The 22,258-nt window shown below is 46.1% G+C and overlaps 1 protein-coding gene across 1 annotated transcript in view; it reads right to left on the reverse strand.

Moving 5' to 3' along the window:
• Window positions 1-22,258, reverse strand: part of ELOA (elongin A) — a 49,463-nt gene that overhangs the window by 8,795 nt on the left and 18,410 nt on the right. The window contains exons 7-8 of the mRNA XM_077482072.1: window positions 20,288-20,385; window positions 1,408-1,588 (exon numbers count right to left, since the gene is read on the reverse strand). Coding sequence (XP_077338198.1) covers window positions 1,408-1,588; window positions 20,288-20,385 — 279 coding nt within the window. The remainder of the gene's footprint in view (window positions 1-1,407; window positions 1,589-20,287; window positions 20,386-22,258) is intronic.

Below are 22,258 nucleotides of genomic sequence, written 5' to 3' on the forward strand. Positions count from 1 at the left end.
CAATACTTTTCAGTCATAATAAAGAGAATAAAAGCCAAACAAACAATCTCCTCACTTTCACTTCTTGTATACCTTAACATCTTGAAGCCCATGACACTGTTATGAGAGCATCTAACATATACATAATTGAGGTTCACAAATTCATCAAACACATAATTTGTTAGTGTCGGCCAGAGTAAGAGAGGAGTCCTCGATTTAGATCTGAAGCTATAGAGATAAAATATCTACATGCATGCATATTCAGAGGAACTTGTCCAGTTAGTAGGTCAAATGGTAATAAAGAGAACCAGTAAATTCCTCTTTTAAATGGTTATACTGTGCTTCCTCACCTCTCTTGGATAGTTGTGTGTCCTGATATTATTTCTGTGCTGAGAATACAAATGACTATCAGCCCGATTTCAGAATGTAAAGAAATCCATAGATTACCCCATCCATGCCAAATAGCTTGGATGGATGAATTTCCTTCTGATGGCTAAAGCACTCTGACAGTAGGCACCCGCAAGTGTCAGAGTACCCAAACAGTGATTGCATCGGATTGGCTGTTCAGCCACCTTTTTACTGCCTGACTCATTTGATTTCTCAACTGAAGTTTGTCGAAGTGGGCGGTATTGGTAGGGCCAACCACAGAGCAAAAGTCAGCTGAGTCATAGGAATCGGCTGAAATTCATGCAGTCTAAGGCCAGCTAAAAACTGCTGATTAACAAAGCCTTTCGTTTTCTTTCATATAAACCTGATGGTACCTTAGTTTGAAAAGTATTAAATCAGCACAATGTTGAGGCAGCAGTTAAGACGGCCTCTGTGGGGGCCTTACAACTTAACAGTGAGCTGTGGAACTTATTTACTGAGGGAGAAAATACAACAAAATAATATGAAAAATACCTATCCCCCTGAGAGTTAAAGCTGCACTGCATCTTAAGAATACAAACTTCAATAATCAAGCTGGTACAAAATGCCCATTTGTGGCTAGTTTTCTTTAAATTGACAGGACTGGCATTTCAGTAAAGCACAGCCAAAATGATAAAAAAAAAAAAAAGGTGAGATATGGCTTGTCAAAATGCATGTTTTATGTATTCCATATACTTTGTGCTTTGGAGCATTGGTATCTTGTTGTTCCTTGCACACACATGCACGCAAACACTTCTTTGGTCATGGGCTTATTCAGTAAAAAAGGTGTAAGAAGAAATGTATTAACTGCTGTAGCCAAAGTGCCAGAATCTAAATGCAGTATTTTAGAATAAAGTGCAAATAACAGGTGCAGCGCAATCACTCATATACATATTGTAACCGAGTAAAATAATAAACAAAAACAAGGCAAATAAGAAGTATTGTGGGATATTTGCACATATTTTTTAGCCCTTATTTGCGCGGATTATATTTTATTCTATAGTTTAGAATAAGCTTCATTACCTTTTGGTTTATTTGCATGGGCAGAGCGAATGTTTTCAGTTAAGGTTTGAAGTCTCTTTTCTCGGGCCTCATGCAATCGAAGGTACAATTCTCTCCAGGACTCATATTCTCCTGGATTCTCTTTTTTGAAGTCTCGCTGACAATGATTCCTCCAGAGTTGATCTGTGTCTTCCACTAATACCTACAAAAAAAAATATAGTCAGCTTAAGGTAAACTAGAACTATTCAGGATGCTTCCTTGAATCAGTTTAAAATCAGGTTTTGATTGCTGTCTGTGAATCATATTATGAAGATTTCTACTAAGTTCCTCTCCTTTGTGACATCAGTAAAGAAATCCAGAGAATGATGTCACCAAAATAGGAAGATATACAGTGCTTTGCAAAAGTATTCATCCACGGACCGGGCAAGGAGGGCATTAATCAGAGAGGCAGCCCAGAGACCTACGGTAACCCTGGAGGAGCTATAGAGTTCCACAGCAGACACTTGAGTATCTGTTCATAGGACAACAATAAGCCATACGCTCCATAGAGTTGGGCTTTATGGCAAAGTGACCAGAAGAAAGCCATTACTTTCAGCAAAAAGTTAAATGGCACGTTTTGAGTTTGCAAAAAGTCATGTGGGAGCCTCCTAAAATGTATGGAGGAAGGTGCTCTCGTCTGATGAGACTAAAATTTAACTTTTTGGCCAAAGAAAACACTATGTCTGGTGCAAACCCAACACATTACATCACCCAAAGAACACCATCCCCACAGTGAAACATGGTGTTGACAGCATCATACTGTGGGGATGTTTTTCAGCAGTCGGATTGGGAAACTGGTCAGAGTTGAGGGAAAGATGGATGGTGCTAAATACAGGGATTGTCTTGGGCAAAACCTGTACCGCTCTCTGTGTGATTTGAGGCTAGGACAGAGGTTCACCCTCTAGCAGGATAATGACCCCAAACACACTGCTAAAACAACACTTGAGTGGTTTAAGGGGAAACCTGTAAATGTGTTGAAATGGCCTAGGCAAAGCCCAGGCCTCAATCCAATAGAAAATCTGTGGTCAGGCTTAAAGATTGCTGTTCACAAGAGCATACAATCCAACTTGAAGGAGCCAGAGCAATTTTGCAAGGAGGAATGAGCAAAAAATCTCAGTGGTAAGATGTGGGAAGCTCATAGAGATTTATCCAAAGTGACTTGGAGCTGTGATAGCCACAAAAGGTGGCTCTACAAAGTATTGACTTTAGGGGGTGAATAGTTATGCACACTGACTTTTTCAGTTATTTTGTCCTATTTGTTGTTCGCTTCACAATATAAAAAAACAAAAAAAAACATCATCTTCAAAGTTGTGGGCATGTTCTGTAAATTAAATGATGTTATGTAAATTAAATTATGCAAATTCTCAAACAATCCATGTTAATTCCAAGTTGTGAGGCAACAGAACATGAAAAATGCCAAGGGGGTAAATACTTTTGCAAGGCACTGTATACAGCAATAAAATGTCACAGGAGGCTCTAAACTTTACCCATTCTACCACTACTACTGTCCCTAGGGGGGAGATTTCCTATCACTTCCTCTCACTGGGACAGGGAGGAAAAAATAAGATTTTTAAAACAGCCTACCTGTAAAATCCTTTTCTTTGAGGTACATCACAGGACACTGAGCCATAGTACTTACTATGTGGGTTTAATAGGCCACCGTCTGTGTCCCGTGATGTACCTCAAAGAAAAGGATTTTACAGGTAAGCCGTTTTAAAAATACTATTTTCTTATCGTACATCGTGGGACACAGAGCCATAGTACTTATGTGGGATGTCCCGTCGCAATGCCAATTGAAGGGAGGGGACACAACAAAACTAGGGCACAAAGAGGCCAGAGAACTTCTACTGCAGCCTGCAGTACACTGCTCCCAAAAGTGCTATCCTCATGACCTCTCACATCAACTTGATAGAATTTGGTAAACGTGTGGACTGAAGACCAAGTTGCGGCCTTGCAGATCTGAGCCAAGGAGGCTTGGTGATGCACTGCCCTAGAAGCACTAACAGCCCTAGCGCTTTATATTGAAAAGGAGGAATTTTCCTCTTTAAACCATAGGCTTGAACAATCACTTGACCAATCCATTTATAAATAGTAGATTTCGACACGGCCTGCCCTCATTTAGGACCGTCTGGCAACAAACAAAACATCCGTTTTACGAATCTGAGCGGTCACTTTCAAATAGACCTTGATCACTCTCACTACATCAAGAAAATGTAGTGATTTTTCCTTCACAGAATGAGGCTCTGGAAAAAAAGAAGGCAGGACAATATCTTGGTTTAAATGAAAACCTGATACTACTTTCGGTAGGAATTTAGGATGAGGTCGTAATACAACCTTATCTTTATGCAGAATCAAATGTGGCTCTTTACAAGAAAGAGCAGCCAACTCCGATACTCTTCTAGCAGTAGATATGGCAACCAAGAAAACAAATTTCCTTGTCAAGAGGAACAAGGGAATATCTCGAATAGGCTCAAAAGGCTGCATTTGTAAAGCCAATAGGACTAAATTTAGGTCCCAATGGTTCAAGGGGGATCTAACTGGGGGATTAAGCCATGTTACCCCCTGAACAAAATTACGAACTAGAGAATATGAGGCAAGTGGTCGTTGAAAAAACATTGATAAGGCTGACACCTGGTCTTTGATAGTACTCAAGGCCAGCTTCATATCTAATCCCATTTATAAGAATTCAAGGATCCTACCCATGACATATTTTCTGGGGTGCCAACCCCTGGATTCACAACAGGAGACATATGCCTTCCAGACTCTATAGTATATGATTCTAGAGGCTGGCTTCCCAGCATTAAACTACTGAAGTTGACAGCCCAATGTCCTTTAGAATGTGGATCTCAATAGCCAAAACATCAAATTTAGCTTTTGTAAGGTAGGATGAAATAACGGACCAGGCAAGAGAAGGTCTGGCCACAGTGTTAGGGTCCAAGGGTCCCCTACCATAATTTTTATGATCTCTGCAAACCAATATATCCTGGGCCACAAGAATCATCTCCTTCCCTACTTGCTTGATCATGTGAAGAAGCCGCAGAAGCAGAACAGGAGGGTATGCATAGATCAGTGAGAACTGATCCCAAGGAAAGACCAAGGCATCTGTTCCGCATGCCATCGGATTCCTTGTCCTTGACACAAAGTTGTCGATCTTGTTGTTGAACCTGGACGCAAAGAGATCCACGCTTCTTCCAGGACTGCTCTCCAGCCTAAAAGGTTGGCATCTGTTACCACCTTCCAGGTGACTGGCAGAAAGGATTTCCCCTTTTGAACATTCTTGGATATCAACCACCAATTGAGGCTCTGAAACACACTGGGGGATAAATGCATTGGAAAGTCCAGAGCATGTATCTTCTTGTTCCAAGTAGATAGGATAGTTTTGTAGCAGTCTCAAATAAAACTGCTCATAAGGAACGGCCTCGAAAGAAGTCACCATCTTTTCATGCAAAGACGAACAGAAGGATTCTTCTTTGATCTGACCACCTGGATCAGTTCCTTTATGGAACTGATCCTTTCCTGGGGCAGAAACACCCTCTTTTTACCTGTATCTACGATCAGCCCCAAGTACTGCAATCTCCTTGAAGATTTTAAGGAGGATTTTTCTAGGTTGAGAATCCAACCTAGGTCTTCCAGGTAGCTGACTGTGGTGACCAAAGTTTGGTTTAAGCGGGCTACCGATTGATCTATCAAGGGTAGATTGTCTAAGTAGGCTAGTATTGTTATACTTTTGGCCCTTAACCTGTCTAAAAGAGGAGCCAGGATCTTTGTAAACACTCGAGGTGCAGTAGCTAGTCTGAAAGGTAGAGATACAAACTGAAAGTAATGATTTTCTACCTCGAATCGCAGAAATTTCTGATGAGCAGGGAAAATCGGCACATGGAGATAAGCATCCTTGATGTCGACTGACGCCAGAAGTCATCCTTGTAGGAAGACGACTACAGATTGGATTGACTCCAACGGATGTTTATAAACTGGTTTAGATGTTTGAGATCTAAAATGGGTCTGACATGCCCGTTTGGTTTTGGAACTATGAACAGGTTTGAATAAAAACCCAAACCTCGCCCTTCTAAAGGGACTTCTGATATCACCCCTTGAGATAAGAGATGATCCAGATCTAGAAAGAGACTTATTTTTCATTGGATCTTTGGGAAAGTTTGATCTGAGAAAACGGGGATACGGGAACTCTCGGGAACTCTAGTTTGTAACCTAGAGAATTTGAGGAAGCCACCTATCTGTCTTGACAATGTTCCTGCCAGACTCTTGAAAAATGTAGAAGCCTTCCCCCCCACCCGAGCGAGCGTCCCTTCATAAGGAGGCTTTAGTATTTTGTTTTGTGGGGGTCCTCTTTTGGCCCCGGGGCTGACCGAGAAGTTTACCTCTAGAATCTGACGGTGAAGGCCGTCGAGACTGCCTGGAGGCAGCTGCCCCTGGCACTGAAGAAGTACGTTTAAAAGTAAAATGTTTAAACTTTTTCTTGACCGGTAAAGGGGAACTTTTCCCATTAGAAATTCTTTGGATATACTTATACAGATCATCTCCGAACAATCGTCCACCATGAAAAGGGAAACTGGCCAAGAGCTTTTTGCATAGCGCTTTGGCCGACCAATTTTTCAACCATAGAATTCTACGCACATGTACCAACCCTAGCATAAGCCGTGATGCCTGCAGAATAGAATCTCTTATAGCATCTACTGTGAAACACAATTCTTCTGATATACCGGCCAAATCATGGGCCTGCTGATCAGGAATAACTGAGTACATCTGTAAACTGGTCCATTAAGGACTGAGATACTCCGATCACTGCCAGTGCAGGTTGAACAACTGAACCTGTGATCCCGCGTACACACTGCGCCAGACCACAGTACGCCGGACAATTCGATTGTGTGTGGGCTCCAGCTGAATTTTTCATCGTAAAGTCCGGCAGACTTAGAAAGTAGTTTTGACTCAAAATTTGTCCGCCGGACTTGACTTTCAGCGGGCAATCCGTTTGTCAGTGTGCTAGTCCGGCGGACTTAGAATGACACATGCTCTGAAGCAAGTACGAGAAGGAAGCTATTGGCTACTGGCTATTGAACTTCCTTTTTCTAGTCTCGTCGTACGTGCTGTACGTCATCGCGTTAGAAATCGCCGGACTTTCCGAGTGTCCATGTGTGGCCAAGTCTGTTCGTTACAAAGTCCGGTGGATTGTTTGCCGGACCAAGCCTGCTGGACACTTCGATCGTGTGTACGCGGCATTAGAGAAATATAGTTCTTAAAAGGGAATTCCAACTTTTTATCTGTTCGATCCTTTAACATCTGAGCATTGTCAACTGGACAAGTCAGGTTTTTATTTACAGAGGATACAGCAGCGTCAATTGCTGGAGAACCTCATTTTTTATAAAAGTCTTCCTCCATAGGATAAAGTATAGAAAACTTATTTGGAGGGAAAAATTGTTTATCTGGGTGCTCCCATTCAGAATACATAAGCTTCCATAGCCATGCATGGATAGGAAAAGAATGATCAGATTGGGGAGGCTTTAGTGAATCCAAACCAGACGTGGGCTCATCAACTGACTGTGCTGCTGGCAGCGAAAAAGTAGAGCAGACAACCCAGTGAGAGATTTACCAGCAATCTTTCCTGCAGACCTGATATTTCTGTATCAGGTTCCTAAGACGCAGAGACATTAGCCTCTTCCTGGTCCTTAGAAGGCAAATCATTTTCTCTTGCTACTTAGAATGGGAGTCCTGAGCAATGGACGGGGACCTGCTATGCTTAGTCCGACTCTGGGATGCGATTAAAGCAGCAATTTTTTGCTCCAAGCTTAAAATGGTTGAAGAAAAAATCTCCTGGGTAATATACATAGGGGCTGCAGTGTCAAGAGCAGCTGCAACATTTGACCCTCCTGATGGCTCGCTCACTCTGATCAGCCATATCACTCTCAGGGCATAAGGACATCTTTTTTTAGATGTTTCTAGACTGCCGTGTGACTGTAGTAGTCTTACTAGAGGCCCTTTTGAGGTGTTTTTTTTTACACCCCTTCGGGTCATAGCCGATGCACAAAGCAGAGGTACTACCAGAAGGAGTGCATCAACTGCATGGACAATAGTCCAGCTTAATCGCTGCTATTAATGCTCAGCCTGATGCCGTAAATATGTCAAAGGGAATGCCTGTGTCACCAAACCTTTTAAAAACCCCCTCTGCTGCTGTGTCCCTCCAGCAACATAAACACACACAAAGGTGCCTTTTTTTAAAAGCCTCCCTTTCTGCACTGGACGTTGAAGGATGCCCACACAACGCTAAGCCATGCCCCCGCCATCCACGGCCCCTCTCAGTTTTTTTAAAAAAAAAGCGATTTCCCCACGAAGCTGACCCTATAGCGCATCCCAGGCAGAGACAGGCATGGTGAGGGGGGGAGCTGGAAGACATTGAGCGGCGTCCATTCATGGCGTTCTTTATTTTTATTTATTTAAAATGGTGCTCTCCCCCCCCCCCAGAAGAGGGGGGGAAAACAGGCTGCACATGGGGTGTCTGGTGGGGAGAGGACCCCCCCCAGGCTTACCGCAGGGCTTGCTGTCGTTCGGAGGAAGAGCTTTCTGCTTCCTGGATCACATCGTGGCTTTCTGAGAAGCGCTCAATACAGCTCCCAGTGGAAACTACATAGGCATGACAACATCTACAATTTTAAAGGAGACATTCATAAGAAAATTTGAAAATTTCTTAGAAAACTTCCCTTACCTTTCCCGCCGCAGGGTTTTCTGTGGTAAACCAACAGACCCAATCTTCACTCTTCACGGTGGGTTCTGATAAACCTTCAGGAGCAGGGGATCCTAGAGAAAACCCACTATCCTGGGCCTGCAACAGCACCCTGCCAATAAAACTTCATGGCCTCACTACCAAAAAGTACTGTATCCCAGGGTCCAGCTCTCTAAAAGAGAAGCATTCACAGGCAAAACCTTGTATCTTCGGATACGAGGCCTGGATACCATTCAATTTGGCCAAAAGAGACACTTTAAATGGATCCAGTCAGCATGGTTAGCCCCAGCAAGGATTGCTCCAGAGCTCAGCACAGCACATCTTTATTCGTGACCAACACCTTAGACACTGGCGAAAAAAACTGAGGTACCCCCCACCAGTGGGAGGGATTATATAGGGAGGGCACTTTTTAATTTAGGGCATGCCAGTGTCCAGCATTTGAAGGTGGCCTATTAAACCCACATACTAAGTACTATGGCTCTGTGTCCCATGACGTACGATAAGAAACCTCTTTGGTGTAAATGTTGACCGCATTAAAAAAAATAAAAAATAAATAAACACACACCCCTCTAGGTCAGCTTCTACATGCTTTTAGGGTGGGCAACATAGAAAACAAATGCCAACTAGTCCAAGAAAAGACAAGACAACAACAGAAAAATGTGGAAACAGAAAGGGTTCCTTGTAGGATAAGGCCTCAGTTCAGACCTAGTAGAAGCGATGACTACAAAGAAAACCAACTTCTGGGTGAGAATAGAGAGATGGATGTCTCAAAAGTGTTAAAACAGCAGTTTCTGAAGAACAGATGAGAACCAGATCCAAATCCTAGAGTCAGAGGAAAAAAAAACAGGAGACTCATACTCCTAGGTTTTAGTATTGTAGGAATCAAAGTATCAGAGAGGTCTTTCAAAACCTGGGATTTAACATCCATGCTGATAAAGCCAGCAACCGCGAAGCAAAGTAAATCATTCCCTAAAAACACAAAAGTCTAGAGCAATGAGATTCACCATAATGCCCTCCATCGCGATCATGCAAAGCACACAAGGAAGAAGCTTCAGGGGAGGGAAAGTATAGATCACGGTGTACCAATCCCACAAAGCCACCAGTGTATCTATGGCTTCTGCTGGAGGATTTCTGTACCTGGAGTGTGTTTGGAAGTGTGGAACATAGAGTGCCAGCACAGGTTAGTATAGGAGTATTATACATAAGCAGTACACCATCAGCTGGATTCTCATTAGAGGGGTCTAATATTTGTATAAATGTAAGGCTGCAGTGGAGGGACACCTCAGACGAAGTCTACTGAGACGAAACGTGTCAGATGGACTTCACTGCCGCCAAAATTCTTTTACAAGCGCTTGAAACACTTTTAAAATGTAAGTGTGTTACTTTTTAATAAACTTTTCGTTGTCATATGGAATTACGCTATATGGTCTTCTCTATCCTTTTCCATTATACCGGTTGAAATTTGACCCCTGTGTGGATACGGTCCTTTTTTAAAGGTTTGGGGAAGCAGTTCCAGATATCGCATCCTATGTTGCCAGCTGACACTTCTACGCTCTATTAACTCACAGAACGTAGGTTCTTTTGGGTCTGAGCTATTCGGTAAGCTCACATCTTTACAGGTGGTGGTACTGTCACATTAGCGATTGCGCGTCAACATACATCTTTTGGGGTCCAGAGGAATGCCAAAAATCAAACCACGTGTGATTTTTGCATGTTGGACTTTTTCACATAAAGACTTTTCTGCACGTTTTATACTCATCTATGTTGTAATAATTTAGTTTTCTGTGCAAGTTCACTACCAGCCTATTTTCAGGTTTATACATGTGAGATGTTAATACCTGTATGGGTTACAATTATGTATCTTTCAATTACATTTTTTGCACTGATCACATTCTTTGTGCTTTTGAATTTGGCATTATAATATTTTTGTAATCTTATTTAATATCACTCTAGTACAAGTCACTAGTTTATTATATCAATATATTTTTTTGCACTTTTGCAAGTTACCGTATATACTCGAGTATAGGCCGACCCGAATATAAGCCGAGGCCCCCAATTTACCCCCAAAAAACTGGAAAAAATTATTGACTCGTGTATAAGCCGAGGGTGAGACATGCCTGTCCATCCCTGTGTGTCCGTCCATCCCTGTGGGTCCATCCATCCCTGTGTGTGTGTCCATGCATCCGTGTGTGTGTGTGTCCATGCATCCGTGTGTGTGTGTGTGTGTGTGTGTGTGTGTGTGTGTGTCCATGCGTGCGTGTGTGTGTGTGTGTGTGTGTGTGTGTGTGTGTGTGTGTGTGTGTGTGTCCGTGCAGCCTACCTGTGTCCAGCCTGCCTGCGTCCGTCCAGCCTGCGTCCCGTCCAGCCTGCGTCCCGTCCAGCCTGCGTCCCGTCCAGCCTGCGTCCCGTCCAGCCTGCGTCCCGTCCCGGCCCGGCCCGGCCCGTCCCGTCCCGAGCCGAGCCTCCGTCCTTCAGCTCTTCGTCGGCGGCCATTCTAGGATTCAAAAGCCGCGCCTCCGTCGGTGATAGGCGGAACACTCAATTTCCCACTGACTGCTGTTCCGCCTATCGGATGTCCGTGATAGGCGGAACACTCAATTTCCCAGCAGCCTGTGTTCCGCCTATCACGGGCATCGTCTCATCCTCGTCCGTAGTACGAGGATGAGACGATGCCCGTGATAGGCGGAACACAGGCTGCTGGGAAATTCAGTGTTCCGCCTATCACAGGCGAAGGCGGAGCCGGAGGCGCGGCTTTTGAATTCTAGAATGGCCGCTGTCTGTCTGCTCGACACGCTGATCGAGCGGGCAGACAGCGATGACTCGAGTATAAGCCGAGGGGGGCACTTTCAGCCTCAAAAAAGAGGCTGAAAATCTCGGCTTATACTCGAGTATATACGGTAGGTGGTCCTGGCACATTCTAACCAGACTATCCCATTTAGCGCTACACTTTATATACCAATTTACATAAGCAGTACATCCTTAATAATAGAAAGGTACCATTAACTTGTTATAAGTTAGGTTGTAGTATTCTTTCACCCTGCACAAACAGGGAGCCCAGGACTCCTTTCTCCCTAGCCCAACAGGCTGGCATCCTTCAAGAGAATCTTACAGAAGATTGGACAGAAAGTGTTCCCCAATTCCAGAGCAGGATTCCTGAGCCACCAAGCCAGGAAACCTGGCCCTCTGTTCCAAACATATTGGGCTGTCCAAAGACTTGATAGACTTGCCCCCCGATGAAAGAATGTTTGTAGAAGTTTGGAGTGAATCTGCACAAATGGGACTGCCTTAAAAAGGAGGCTACCATCAGGCCCAAGGCTCTCATAAAAAAAGAATCCCATGACTCCTGGACTGGGGAGCCTGAACCTGAGATCAGAGAGAGTCTGTCGATTTTCCTGTGGCAGAAACACTGACCTGAACTGTGTCTAGGACTAGACGCAGATCATCAGAACAAGGAGTAGGTTCCAGTGCCAATTTCTGAGGGTTCAGAAACCATCTAAACCGCAGCATCATCTTGACAGTCAAGGCTATGTTTCCAACAGAGCCTGCACCTACTATTTCCTCAACAGATTATCGTATAAGTAACACACAATGGAGATACTATGAGAGTGCAGTAGACCTAATTCTAGGACCAGCTCCTTGGTAAACACTTGAGGTGCAGACAAGAGGATGAAGGGCAGGGCAATCAATTGGTAGTTATAGGGTGCCCACAGCAAAGCAAAGCTGAAAAACCTTCAAAGTACTGGAATCCAAGATAGGGCAGATGTGGGTTTGGGAATGGTGACCAGACTGGAGTAAAAATAGGATTTTTGTACTTTGTATTTTGTACCGTAAAATCCTTTTCTCTGAAGTTCATTGACTGACATAGCAGCTCTTCTTGACCTTAGGGTTAGATCGCCCCATTAGGAGAGGACTAGGCAGAAAGTGTTAAAAACAGCAACACTTGCACAGTACCGCCCAGAGGGGCGGTCCTACTGGCTCTAACTCCTCACACTGCATCCAGCAGCTCAGTTCGTCAAAAGCAGTACAAACAGAAATATGAGGTACAAACAGAAATCAATGAACTTCAGAGAAAAGGATTTTACGGTGAGTACAAAAATCCTATTTTCTCTATCGTTCATTGACGGACACAGCAGATCTTCTTTAAAGATGTCCCCAGTGTCAAAGTAACGAGGGGAGGGAAGAGCAAACAACAATAACTCCACCCAAAACAGCCAGAGCTCCTCAACGGAGGAGTTGCAACCTTAAACAGCCATCTGCAAAACCTTGCGGCTGAAGCAAGCATCCAAAGATGCACTCACATCAACCTTGTAAAATTTTGTAAAAGTGTGAACGGACCACCAGGTCGCTTCCTTACACACCTGAGAAACACGCTTGATGTTAGAAAGCCCAAGAGGCACCAATTGCCCTGGTAGAATGCGCCGTGGCAGGAAAGGGAGGCGCCCGTCCCCTTTTGGCATAAGTCTGAACTACAGTCTGTCTGATCGGTGGCCGATGAGACCGCCAATCAGTTCTTTGGACTAGCCACTGACACAACACCTGTCCGACCTCCGAAAAGGAGCCAGAGTGGACAGATACACCCGCAGAGCCTGGACCACATCCAGGGAATGCCTCTTTAGGGTGTGACAGCCGAGGACATAAGGACAATGTCCTCATATAGATGAAAGGCCGAAACAACCTTTGGAAGAAACGAAGGCTGCGGACGTAGCACCGCCTTTTCCTTGTGGACGATCAAGTAGGGAGACTTGCAAGACAAGGCCGCCAACTCAGAAACCCTCCTGACAGATGTAATGGCCACTAGAAAGACCACCTTCTGAGAGAGTGTCAATAAGGGAATCTCCCTAATGTTTTCAAATGACGGTTTCTGAAGCACCTAGAGCACCAGATTCAAATCCCATGAAGGTAGCGGTGGCCGAATCAGAGGGGCCACATGTCGAACCCCTGAACAAAAACGTACTCACCAATGAACGAGCTTCCAAGGGTGGCTGAAAAAAGAGAGCCAAAGCTGATATCTGCCCCTTAATGGTGCTTAATGCAAGTTTCTGATCCACTCCTCAATGCAAAAACAGAGGAATCCTGGAAAGTGAATATGTACACGAATGCCACCCATCTCCTCACACGTGGAGATGTAGGCCTTCCACGTACGATGATAAATCTTTCGAGAAGATGACTTCCGTGCCCTCAACATAGTGTATATTACCGAATCCGACAGACCTTGGTCCCTTAGCACCTGGCTTTCAACAGCCATGCAGTTAAAGCAGGATGAAACATTGGACCTTGCGACAGAAGGTCCTCTCGCATCGGCAGCCGCCAAGGAACATCCGCCACCATTCGTACTATGTCGACGTACCACGGACGCTGAGGCCAATCTGGGGCAATCAGAATCACTGGAATCCCCTCGGCCTCCATTCTGCGAAGCAGAGGTGGTAGAAGTTTGAGGGGGGGGGGGGCATAAATCAGCCAATAATGTCCCCATGGAGCCACCAATGCGTCTGCCGCATCCGCCCATGGATCCTTTGACCTGGCCACAAACCTCTGTACCTTCTGATTGAGTCAAGAAGCCAGGAGATCCACATCTGGTGTGCCCCACATTATGCAAAGGAGCCAAAATACATCTGAATGTAGCGAGCATTCCCCTTGGTCCAGCATCTGACGACTTAGGTAGTCTGCTTGCCAGTTTTCTACGCCCGACAGAGCCGTCACGAGCCACTCTGCTCACCGCAGGATGTGAGCGACCTCCAGTGCTGCAGCCGAGCTGGTTGATATATGCCACCGCCCTGGTGTTGTCCAACTGGATCCTGACCGGACGCCTCTGCGACCATGTGGAGAGCTCTAGTACATTGATCGGCAGGCGGGATTCTTCCTGGGTCCACTGACCCTGGGCTGACTGTACGCCCCAAACTCCCCCCCCCCCAACCGGTCAGGCTGGCGTCCGTTGTGATCACCGTCCAATGAAGAGGAAGGAACGACTTCCCGGACTGAAGGGCTGGCGACCTCAGCCACCAGAGCAGGGAATCCCTGACTAGCTGGTTCGCCCGAATTTGACAATCCAGGGACAACAGAGATTTGTCCCATTTGGACAAATTCTCTCTCTTTTTGCAAGACTCAAGTCTGGAATTAAGCGTACGTTACTGCCTCAAAAGTGGCTACCATTAGACCCAGGACTTGCATGCAAAAACGCAGCGACCCCCACCTGCGGGACGCCAACAGCTTTACCGCAGCCTTAAGAGTCTGCAACTTGTCCGAAGGGAGAAAGATTCTAGCCTCTGAGGATTCCAGAAGCAAGCCCAGGTACTCCAGGCATTGAGTCGGCACCAACACCGACTTCTGTAGGTTCAGTACCCAACCAAACTCCCAAAGAGTGTGCATGGCGATTGCCACATCCTTTCTTAATTCTGTGGCGGAAGCTGCCCTCAGAAGGAGGTCGTCCAGGTAACCCATGATTGCGATCCCTTGCTGCCTCAGCAAAGCCAAAATTGGGGCTAGCTCCTTGGTGAAGACTCTTGGTCCCAAAAGGGAGAGCTACAAATTGGTAGTGCTCTTCTCCGACCGCAAAACGCAGAAACCTCTGATGCTTGATGCATATGGGGACATGCAAGTATGCGTCCTTGATGTCCAGGGAGGCTAGAAAATCCCCCTGATGGAGTGCAGCGACCACTAAGCGAACTGATTCCATCCTGAACCTTTGTACTTTCACAAAGCGGTTAAGGGCCTTGAGGTCCAGGACCGAACGGACCCCTTCCTTGTTTGGGACTACAAACAGATTGGAGTAGAACCCTTGAAACCTTTCGGGTGTTGGTACAGGAACTATCACCCCGTGCAGCACCAGGTCCTGTACTGGCCCAAACAGGGCCTCCCGACGAGCCGGAAGAAGATGAAGGTTGGAGAGAAAAAAATCTGTTTGGCGGACAAGAAAGAAACTCTATCTTGTACCCTGAGGAAAGCAGTTCGCAGACCCACTGGTCGGAAAGCAGGGAGGTCCACCGAGCTGCAAACTCCCGAAGGCGACCCCCCACCCAAGAGTCGGGCAGAGGCAAACCTTCATGCAATAACAGATTTGCTTGCAGGCTTGTTTGGCTTGCGAAACGAGGGACGCTTTTGTCCCTCAGCAGGCACCTTGTTGGACTGGGAACGCTTACCTGCCGACCCGGACGGATGAAAAATCCCCTTCTGAGTGGAAAAAAAGCAAGGGGGGGGGCGTATCTAAGGCCACATCACAGACAAACTTAAGGCCCTGCACCAACTGGTCTACCAGCTCCACGCAGACCGGGGAAGTCTGTTGCTTCTCCAATTCACGGTACAACAATTTAGCCCATTTAGTCAGCGCCTGCGATACCAGGGCCGTGGCTAACACTGGCAGCAATGCTGACCCCACCATGGTAAACATGGACCAGACAACCGCCTCGGCCCTTCTGTCGGCAGGGTCCTTGAAAGCAGGCGTTCCTTCCACTGGAATCGTGGTTACCTTATTTAACCTGGATACCGGGGGGTCAACAGTCGGAGGAGATGTCCATTTCTTCAGGAAATGCTTCTCAAAGGGGTAACGCACCGCCATGCGTTTCGGGACTGAAAAGGCCCGCTGCGGTTTTCCCCATTCCTTGTAAATAAACGTATCAAAATAAGTTAGGTAAGGTAACACCTTAGGAGTGCGGACCGACTTGTGGGACCCGAAAGGGACCGACACCTCTGTAGATGCACCCGCCGTATCCTCCATTTTTAGGGTATCCCGCACTGATGTAATAAGTGCTCCTACAAGCACCTTTTTCTGCGCTGACCCGGACATGGAGTCATCCTCACTGTCCGAACAGTCCTGGTCTGCATCCTCTGATACATCAGAACAGTGGACGCCTGTCACAGCAGGGCCTGAGTCTGAATCAGAGCTTTCCCCAGAAGACGGTGGGGGGAGAGGCGTTTTTTACCCCCCTTGCGCCTGCATGCCACTTCCACCCTAGCAACAAAGGCCTCCAGGACTGCCGACAGAGCATCCATAGGCATCGCAGGTACAGGGGAACCAGTTGCAATCATAGGGATGTCTGGGAAAGAAGCACCAGCTTCTGACGCTATGCGGACCCACACTCACCTGTCCACTTAGGGACCAAAGGAAAGTCAAACAAAAGTCCACCCTCCTAGCTGCACAAACTGATTGCCCCCCCCCCGCAGGGTTCGCCACCCTGACCCAGGTACTGTGCTGTGCTGCTGCCCGCTCTCCCCTGTGCCATCCACAAGGTGTCTGTGTAGAAGCGCGCTGTTCTAGAAGAAAACAAGCGCCCAGTGCTAGAGGCAAAACCACCTGAGGCTACTAGAAAATGGCCGCCGGCTGCCTCAGCAAAAAAACGTCTGAGAGGGCCAAGAAAATGGCCGCCAAACTAGTAGAAAATAGCTGAAGGTGAAAAACTAACTTTGGCTACCACAAAATGGCCGCTGCCCGAGGAAAATGGCCATGGAGCGCATGGTGGCCTCCCCACATGGCTCACACAGCACATGGCGGCCTCCCCACATGGCTCACACAGTACAGACACCCACCGTGGCCCAGAAAAAAGGGAAGAGGATGAGTGGACCCCAATAACCAGCGTAGCCCCCTGCCAGGACCCAGAGCCCCCCCCCCCGGGGGTTCTCCCGGCAGGAATATGCACCACACCCCCAAGAGCCCAGTCAAACAGCGGCCCTTAGCATGGGGAGGAGGGAAAGGACAGGGAGAAAAGAAAGAGGGAGTGAGAGACCCCCTAGTCTACCTCCAAGGGAATGCCCAGCTGCTCCATCCTGCAGAGACAGGTGGAACCATACTTCTGCAGGACGCATTCCATGGACAGACCCATCACCCAAGCAGTACAGGGTGGCTGCCGGGCACGGCACACTGTGACACAGACAGCAGTAGCCTGGTCATATGTGTGTCCCGGAGCATATAGCTCACCGGGCCACTCCTGGAATAGATGGGGCATGTCGTGGCTGACCCAGCGCGTAGCTAGGGCCTGCCCGCGCTCGATGGCCAGGCCCGGGGAGACTACAAGGATCTATATTATCCAGCCTATCACCCAGCCCGGCTGTTGATTGAAGATCACAGGAATCAAAAATGTAGAAAAAAAGAAAGAAATTCCCAGGACCAATGGTCCCATCGGGAGCCAGGTTCTTCTCCTATACTAGGCAGAAAAACTGAGCTGCTGGATGCAGTGTGAGGGGTTATAGCCAGTAGGACAGCCCCCTGGGTGGTACTGTGCAAGTGTTGCTGTTTTTAACACTTTCTGTCTAGTCCTCTCCTAAAGGGTTGATATAACCCTAAGGTCAAGAAAAGCTGCTGTGTCTGTCAATGAACAATAGAGAAATAATTTAAACCAATCACAGATCTGGGGCAATGAAAGCTTGGTTGAGGAGACCCCAAAAGGCTCCATAGAAATATGTTTATCTGTTCAGTGACACAGGACTTTGGAAGTGAGAAACTGAGGATAGGACATGGAACAAAACTACACTTTGTAGTCCTGAGATACCATCGCCTGTACATCTAAAATGCAAACTGTCCAAGCATCCGCAAAAGTTAACAGACTTCTCTTCCGTTATAGACAAAGGGTGCGTATCTTCACGTAGAGGAAGACATGTCTAACTGTCTGAGGATTTGCTAGATTTTGAGCCCCACACCATGTGGGTGGACTGGGAGCAAAGTTTGGGTAGTCTTGATGAGGAAGGCCTGAGAGCGGATTAACTACTAGGAAATTTCTTTAACAGATAAGGAAGGAGAAGACGACTTTGCAGTCTATTCCTTGGCCTTCCTCTGCTGAGGAAGATGGTGGCTTTCGCCACCAGTAGCATCCTAAACAATGATATCAAGCGTAGATTCAAACAGACTTTGTTTCTCAAAGACCATGCGGACGAGACACTTTTTAGATGCAGGTTTCACAATCCAGAACTTTAAACCGTTTCCTATGAATGTGTAATGACACAAGACCTATGCGGGAGATAAGCCAGAACCATCACAACTGAAGTTTAAGGGTGCATCCATTTGCTCCAAGCATTCTTATAGTTGAGACCAAACCACAGCAGTGGTAAGATTACTTTAAAGGGATTTTGACCAGTCAACCATAGTCTGCAAAACTAAAATCACAGCCAAGATGAGATGAAGAGCAGGACCCACCAGCAAGAGCAGTTTTCACAAAATGGCTTCCAACTGCTTATAGGTTAGGTCCTTTAAAGACAGCTGCATTTTCCACCAATGTGGTGGCTGCATGATTAAGGAAGAACACTGCTGGATCCACAGTGGGGATAGGCCCAGACTGGAAACAGCACCAGCAGAAGCAACAGGTGAATTATCCAGTTTCAGAGTTGTGCATAGCGCTTCAAAAAGTGCTACGGCGGTCTCTATTAATTTGGGACTATTAGCAGATAAGTGCAATTCATCCAGGACAAGCTAGACTGGCAAAGACTAGAGTGACTCAAAATCAGATTCTCTGTGTAGAAACGTCTAAATCAGAAACAGAATCTGCAGAGAAAAGCGAGGGAATGTGCTTGTGGCCTTTGCAGACTCAAACAACTGGGTTATTTGGGCCAAAAAAAGTCCTGCTTGGCAGTAGTGAAAACGCAGAAGAAATGGACATACCTGACAGAGCCCAAGAGCACTCAGAAGACAGAATACACCAGGATTTTGGTAGCAGATGAGGATCAGATGACCAAAGTAACTGTAGGTAGGCAGCAGGAATAGACAGAACATCAGAGTTCAACGTGGCTCTTTGCAAGCGGGAGCAGCAGTGGAGATATGCTTCCTTGACACTGTATGGAAGGAAAGCGTTCAAGCATGATACTGCACCCTGTGGATGATGTCAGTGCTCATTCCCACACAATAATTCATTTTGTGATGGAAACCGGCAGAAAGTGGAGAATTAAAAGGGGCCCGTCTATTAAGGTAAACGAGGTAGCTCCCGATGCTCGAACTGACTGGCCTACTCAGAGAGAGAGACTTCAAAGACAGGGCAAGCACTGGGGTAAAACCAACAGCTCTGAAAACAATTCAGGAGCTAATGTGTTACCAGAACAGAGTCTAGAGAATGCTCTATGTAGATCACAATGCCCGAAAGTCACTCTTAGGCCGCGTACACACGCGGGGACTGTTCGCCCAACTTTGTCCGTCAGTTTCAGCAAACAGTCCGCTCAAAATTAGCATGGACGGACATGGCCACACACGACGAACGAACAGTTTGCTGAAACCGTGCGCGATGACGTGAACGGCACGTACGACGGGACGAAAAATACGACGTCCTATACACTGCATTATAATTTTCGGCGTGTAAATCCTTTCTGAGCATGCGCGGAACTTAGTTTGACGAACAAGCCTACACACGAGGGGACTGTTCGCTGAAACAAAGTTTCAGCGGACAGTTTTTCGGAATTTCCGAAAAACCTTGTTCAGCGGACTGTTCGCTGAAACTGTCCGCTGAAAGCCCACACACGGGCGGACTGTCCGCCGAAACACTGTTCAGCGGACAAAGTTGGCCGAACAGTCCCCGCGTGTGTACGCGGCCTTAGACTATCCCTGCATCGTCCAGTCCAGTCCTGCATCATCCAGTCCAAGACCTAAGCATCCAAAAGGCCATTCTCAAAATGGCTATGCTGGATAGCTGCAATCAAAGGAAGCCGCTCTAGCAGCAATGTAGACAAGTTTGATGAAAAAAAAAAAAAGATTGAGGAATAAGAATGGTGCTAGAAATTTAGGTTAATCTTTTATACAGCAGACCTGAAGATCAGGTGTGAGTCTTTCAGGCAAGTGACAAGCTGCATCTGGTGGCAGGCAACAATGGCAAGTGACCATAGTGCTAAACATGTCAAGGCATTTTTGTTGCTCTAAGCTGCGTATTTAAATAAAAACCCAGTGCTCCACTTCTCTCAGAGACTATTTGTGTGCATGTATCGATTTCCCTGGCATTGCAAAAAAAAAAACCCACACAACTAAGGAATAAATACAGAATACATCTCAAACCAGTTTGCTTTCTTTCAGATTTGTTTCCTCTGTGTTCATTGGTTAACTTCAACCAAAGCTTTCATTATACCCATTCTTCTATGTGCTCTGTTATCTGAATGTATTTTACCAAGTTTTCCAATTTTTACAAGCTTACATAGTATAATCTAAAATGTACTCAAGAAAACACTCACATGATTACATTCTTCAATCCGATACAACTGCTCTGGGGTGCACTTCTCGAAAACTGGCTCAAGCACTGAATATGGTACACCTCCTACTTCATAGATAGCTGGAAAAATAAATAAATAATAATAATAAAAAAAAAAAAAAAAAAGAATAAATAATGCATGATGTGAGTAAAGAAAATACTTGCAATTTGTAACAGTTTATGTGGAAAATGTATGTATGTATTATTAGTATGCTAATACAAGAGCCCATATCAACTACAGCGGGGGTCCCCAACCCCCAGGCTGCTGACCTTCTTTGCAGCTGGGCCGCAAAGGCTGCACTGCATGAGGTACGGCGAGCAAGCAGAGAGATGACATCATCTCTCGCCGTCTGCATCATCGCTGTTCCGCCCTCACTGTGGGATAGGACCCAGAAACTGAGCATGTGCCGTAGAGCTGCCACGATGAGTCGGCGTAATCGATTACGTTGACTACAAAAATAAGTCGACGTGCGTGCAGGGCGTCGATGCATCACAGTGCTTAGTATCTCTCAGTATCTACAGCTCTCCTCCATGCTGCCGTCCCCTTCTCTTCTCCCCCTCCGTGCCGCCGTCCCCCTCTCTTCTCCCCCTCCATGCTGCCGTCCCTAGGGGTGCACCCGTCACCAATCCCTGATCCGAATGGGTCACCCCTCTCGGATCAGCGCATGCCGCGATCCGCGGTCTCGGCCTTAGGAAAGGCCGCGGCTTCGGCCTAGCTCCGAAGCGGCGGCCATCTTTCTACACCCAGGCTGTTTACACTGTGATTGCTCCGACGGAGCGATCACTTGTAAACAAAACGGCATCATGTCATGACGCCGGTTCCTCTCTCCCCTCTCTGTACTAATCTGTACAGTGGAGGGGAGAGATCGGATGGAAGTAGCCATCCCTCCATACACTGAAGTACCCAGCAATACCCTGCCTAGCCATGCTCTGCCGTCCCCGGCCATGCTGATTGCTCTGCCGTCCCCGGCCATGCTCATTGCTCTGCCGTCCCCGGCCATGCTCATTGCTCTGCCGTCCCCGGCCATGCTCATTGCTCTGCCGTCCCCGGCCATGCTCATTGCTCTGCCGTCCCCAGCCATGCTCATTGCTCTGCCGTCCCCTACCCAGCCATGCTCTGCCGTACCCAGCCGTACATATATATTCTTTTATCTTAACTTTACAAAAAATAAGTACATAAAAAAAAAGGTAAGAATATAATACTTATATATAATATATATATCTATGTACTAGTTATATTGTTTTATCTTACAAAAAATAAGTACATAGAAAAAAAAAGGTTATCCAAAGGATTAATTAACTAAATAAAAAAAAACCCACTAGATTCATTAAAAAAATAAAAATAATCGGATAGTCGTTGACTAATCGAAAAAATAATCGACAGATTAGTCAACAGACAAATTAATCGTTAGTTGCAGCTCTAATGTGCCGGTTTACCCACTCTTGCACTAGGAGGAGGCAAAGAGAAGTTGTGAGTCTTTCAGGCAAGTGACAAGCTGCATCTGGTGGCAGGCAACAATGGCAAGTGACACACTCAGGGTTCCCACTGATTATGAATTATGGTGAATTGAACGATTTCATTTTATATTACAATGTAATAATAGAAATAATGCCATATAAAAAGGTTATGTATATTAACGGAATGCCCGGCTAAATACGACAGAATATGAGATCGTTGGTTACAAGACTCTGATACTTGTACGTAAGGCATTTTGAATCTATGTTGCCAGTTGGATGGTTTGCCCCTAACTGTGTGTTTTGGTTTAGGTCTAGCTGACCCACATGGTCGGGACCAGCTATTGCTCTCTCCCTGTTTTTGATGCTTTTTACAAATGTTTTTTATTCATGACACCAGTTTTGAACTGGCTGTACTCTACTTACTGTACACCCTTCTGATATCAGTGACACTTTGGCTGTATGTAATAATATGTATGCACTTTTTCTTGTTTTTTTT

The sequence above is a fragment of the Lithobates pipiens genome, unplaced genomic scaffold, assembly GCF_037356315.1.
Source record: "Lithobates pipiens isolate NorthernLeopardFrog02 unplaced genomic scaffold, aLitPip1_a1.2 Scaffold_16, whole genome shotgun sequence".
NCBI classification, from domain to species: domain Eukaryota; kingdom Metazoa; phylum Chordata; class Amphibia; order Anura; family Ranidae; genus Lithobates; species Lithobates pipiens.